This window comes from Physeter macrocephalus, chromosome 4 (genome assembly GCF_002837175.3).
Source record: "Physeter macrocephalus isolate SW-GA chromosome 4, ASM283717v5, whole genome shotgun sequence".
NCBI classification, from domain to species: Eukaryota; Metazoa; Chordata; class Mammalia; order Artiodactyla; family Physeteridae; genus Physeter; species Physeter macrocephalus.
In genome coordinates this window covers 38,102,226-38,107,024 of record NC_041217.1, presented here as the reverse complement: position 1 = coordinate 38,107,024, position 4,799 = coordinate 38,102,226, and the positions used below count along the sequence as shown (strand labels likewise).

The 4,799-nt window shown below is 40.2% G+C and overlaps 1 protein-coding gene across 1 annotated transcript in view; it reads left to right on the top strand.

Annotated features, from left to right (window-relative positions):
* Positions 1 to 840: 840 nt before the first annotated feature.
* The window catches only part of LOC102978746 (apolipoprotein R-like), a 6,448-nt gene continuing 2,489 nt past the window's right edge, over positions 841 to 4,799 (top strand). Inside the window, exons 1-2 of the mRNA XM_028488125.2 lie at positions 841 to 1,005; positions 4,287 to 4,457. Of these exons, the coding sequence (XP_028343926.2) occupies positions 921 to 1,005; positions 4,287 to 4,457 (256 nt within the window). The 5' untranslated portion in view covers positions 841 to 920. The remainder of the gene's footprint in view (positions 1,006 to 4,286; positions 4,458 to 4,799) is intronic.

The window sequence follows — 4,799 nt, the reverse complement described above, 5'->3', positions numbered from 1 at the left end:
GTGCCTTCCGTCCACTTGTCTTTTAGTGCTTAGAGACAAAATTTGGGGCTTCACTCAAATCCAGCATCATTCAGATATTCTGAGCATCATAATAAGTCTTCCTTTCTTCTTAACTCATCATCCTCAACAATTTAACTTTGAGTGCATGCTTTATCTGTGCTACAAACCCAGGCTAAAATCGTTTCTACACTAGAATATCTTCCTAGAGTGAATTATTTGCTTTTTTATGTGCATTAGAAGACCCAGGAAATAGGGAAAAGAAGTTCCTACTGAAGTATTGTGAGAATAATTATTGTCTGGGCAAGATCTTTAGTATTTTCACACGGAGAGACATTTTACTCTGTTCTGGCTAGACTGTGGGCTATCTAGGGAGAAACAACTTTCTAGACTTTTAAAAAACTTATTTATCTATGAGCAATTCATACCCCTGATTAAAGAAACCACTCCCTGGACAGGGACTGCTTCTCAGACATTTCATCTCCCCTCATGCTATGGCTTCTACCTCCCGAGGAGAAAACTGTGCTTCAGACACCGTGCATCATGAGCTGAAGCCCTTGCACCATGCGCTCTTGTTTACTCAGAGAACATCACGTATATAAATCCAGAAAGGAATTCATCATGTTCTGTATCGGAACTGCAAGAAAGTCTTGGGGTTACAATAGTAAATACATACAGAATCCCTGAGGCCTCCAGATGCTTCTGCCCAAGAAGGGACCTTCTGAGCTTGTCCCTGTCAGAGCTGTGCCTGGCCTTCTAGTCACACCCCCAACCCCTCCCCTTTAGTGACACATAGCTGGGCTTTGCCAAGGCTGCTTTTCCTTGCTTAGGCACCATTTCAACTGTTGCTTTACTTTTCCTCATCTTGATTCAAGGTGTCTGAGAACAGCTGAGCGCCACTGTGGCCCCTCTGAGACTGTGCCATGGCCGCCAATTTGTCTTGCATTTTCCCGGCACTGCATCTTTTTGGGGTCTTGGTGCTATTGCTGTGCCCTTGCTGCTTGTGTGGTGAGTACAGTGGTTATGGGAAAAGGGGGTATTTTCTCTAACATGTGGAGAAAAATACCCAATTAAGAATTAATCAAATACAGTGACATGCAGGGGTGATCAGCTCGGGGCTTTGTGACCACCTAGAGGGGTGGGATAGGGAGGGTGGGAGGGAGACGCAAGAGGGAGGAGATATGGGGATATACATATATGTATAGCTGATTCACTTTGTTATAAAGCAGAAACTAACACACCATTGTAAAACAATTATACTCCAATAAAGATGTAAAAAAACAAAAACAAAACAAATCCAGTGAAATGGTGGTATATCGTAATCTTTTTGAGAGAGTGCAATGAACTATATTAATAAGAAATAAAATTTAAGTATAAAAGAAATTGTTCCAATCCTCAGCTAGAGGATTTTATAGTGTCTAGAATAACGAAGTGTTGAAATGCAAAAATTCTTGTGAGGCTGCTTTAGCAAGGAATAACCTTTAATTTTTAAATCAATTTCTTGAATTTAAATGCTCTAAAATGCTTAAAACAAATTACTTTACAAATAGGTTAATTATACCATCTACAATCTTAGTTATTGCTTAAGTTTTTATAACTCCATCCATAAACAAAAATATTTTGTTATTACAAATATGGAGCAAATTTTCTAGAGTAAAAATATATAGAGTACTTCATGAATTCTAAACCATTATATAAAAGTAAGGCATGGTTATTGAAATGTAAGAAAATTTTTAGCAATGAATGAGAAGCCAAAGGATTTGAGAGAACTTACCAGAACTGAAGACCTGTCACTATGAAAATTAATTTATTTTTACAGAATTCAGATGGAAATGTCCCCTAAGCAAAGTGATGTTTTACTCTTTTGTTAGCTAACATTTTATCTAGGAGAATTAATTTTCATAATAAATGTAAAATATTTATGAATTTGTTCCCTGAAACAGCTGTCATGGCATAAAAATGGGAGATTTGGGATAGCTTAGAGGGAAAATTCTGAGCGGAAAATAATGGCTGAATGCTCTTATGTGAGGTAGCTTACTGATTTAGAAATGTGGAAGCCATGTTTTCTTCCTCACTGAGACTGGTAAGGGGGAAAGCATGGGTTAATTAAGGAATATCTATATTTGAAAGATGATTTTTCATATCAGATGCATGAACATTATTGAGGGACAGTATTAATTCAGGTTACAGTATCAGTACGGGATAAAGAACTTTATGCTTGGGGGTTTTCAGTCCTCCAACTTCATCTCTAAGTTCCCCTCTTCTAGAGACTGAGGTAGTAGAGGAAAGCCTTATCAAATTTGTCAACAAGTCTTTCAATTATTTTTTCATGTTTCTGTTTCCCTTTCCCTTCTCTTCTGGTCCCTCAAATCTTCCCATTACCCATGGCCCTGACTCTCTGAAATGGCATTTAATGTCTGCCAACTCTGATGTGAATCGCCCTTTCTGATTCTGCCTCCCCTCTCTCACAGTAATGACCTTCTGAGGCCAGAGGCTTCGCCATTGCCTCAACATCTATATGCCTCTCACATCTTGTCAACTACTTACCTTCTATCCGTCCTTCAAGGTATCTCCAGCTTATTCCTGGATGCCTTCCCTGGATACTCTGGTGCTCACTTCTGTCACCACCTTCTCCTGCAGAACTAATTTCCTGTTCTAATCCTCTGGCACAAGTGTGAGTAGTGTTGTGGTAGAACTATTTGTATGGTTAAATCTTATATTTTAAAGTACACTGCAAGAAAAGCCCAGTACAGAACTGCATATATGTGCTGACTTATAAAAACTAAGAGCCATTTTTATATTTTTATGGAGGTGCTTAATCTGAGGTTTCAGAAAGGCTGTATGGAAGCTGTCGATTTATACACAGGTGAATTTCTTTTCCTCACAACTAAAACAGAACTTACTTGGGGTTACCATTACTATGCTTTCTGAGCTCTCCAGAGTTGAAGCTTTGGGAGGAGCACAGGTAAGGGAAACAAGAACCTGAGCTGGCTCTTGGCCTCATGGGTATTTAAAGCTTATTCTCTCTTGTGAGGTTTTTCTGTTTTTTTTTTTTAATTGGTCCTTCATCATCACTGAGGATCTGCTAAGTGCAATTTGCAGTGCAGGGTCTGGCTGATCCAGGGATCCACCTCTGACTCTGGTTGTTCATTTCCTATTTCCTATCTCCTAGGTATCATCAGGTGACTTCTAGAGTTATTTTGTTTTTACAGAGGGCTTCCTCCCACCTCAGGAGACCCTTTTGGACTGGCCAGAGGACAATTCTACCATGACTGTCTTTCTCATGCAGCCCACTTCTAATCTACTGGAAATGCTAACTCAGCCTTGCTTCTGATAATGTCAGGAGTCCAGGCCAACCTCAAAGCAGCAGAGATCTGTCCTTCACTCTCACCTTAGAGTCTTAGAGTGCCTGTCACTAGACAGCCCATCCTTTGCCTTTTAGATTTCTCAGACAGGAGCTGGACACTAGTTCGCTGTGACTAATGTCCCCCCAGCCTGAAAGGAGCCACATTAGGTTTTCTCAGTGAGCTCCTGAGGGTCCTTCTCTCAATGTGAAGCATAAATTCTCCCACACATTAGCCTCACCTGTGACTGCAGGTGGTGTTCACAGGATATCAAAAGCTTTATAAAAATACTTCCCCAAGTATTATTCGTAAAATAATTTAAATTCCTGACCTGTCTTAAATTCCTGACATTGTCTTTAAGTGAGGGAGGTAAGAGTTTTCTAACTGGTTTCTGAGCTACTTGCTTAATCAAATATGGAGCATTGCTAGACTTTGCAAGTCACAGGCAGAGTATGGTTCTTCAGCCCAAACTTTCATTTTATGGCCTTTAAGCATCCACTGATGCCGTAGAATGTGAAAGTCCAATGATCAGTACCGAGAGCAGAATTCCAGAAAGTGACAGTGGACTTTGTATTAACACAAACCTGAGTTGAATCCTTAATTTGATTCATGTTACTGGTACTTACTAGCTGTGACCTTGTGTAGAATATTTGACTCCTCTAAGGTTGTGTTTCCTTTTCTCTAATGTGGGTCTGATGTTCATATGGCCTCAGAGAGTTAGCATGAGGATCTAATGGTATAACATATATATGATGATTAACACAGTGTCTAGCAAGTGGTTAAGAACTCAATAAATCATTCCTAGTGATTTTGTTAAGTAAATGAAACATACCTCAGCAGTATAATTTAATGACTTTGTTCTAAAACATGGGAAGAGTCCATCACTCTGAATAGTTAATTAAACTCTAGCTCATTCTCTTCTACCCTTCTCTTTTGCCATTCAAGACTGCAACATGTTTCCTAGCATTGCCCATGGATCCTATGAAGATGTGAGTTCAATTTTATCCTTTACTACTGTGGTGCAGTATAAATGTGATGAAGGATATGTTCTGGTTGGAGAAGAAAAAATCACCTGCAGAAATTCACATTGGTCATCTCTAGTTCCTCAGTGTAAAGGTAACTCCACTTTAGTGATGGCCCTTGCTAAGACGGTAGGACCACCCTGCAAGTTCTGACAGTATGGTTTCCCCCCAGCGAGAGGCAGCACTTAGAAATTTGTATGTATGTATTTATTTATTCATTTCCTGTATTTAATACTTGGATGTGGTACTGTGCTGTTTAAAAAATATGTGTGGTATTAAAAAATATTTGTCTCAAAAATATTCTTCTGGGCTTCCCTGGTGGCGCAGTGGTTGAGGGTCCGCCTGCCGATGCGGGGGACACGGGTTCGTGCCCCGGTCCGGGAGCATACCACGTGCCGCGGAGCGGCTGGGCCCGTGGGCCATGGCCACTGAGCCT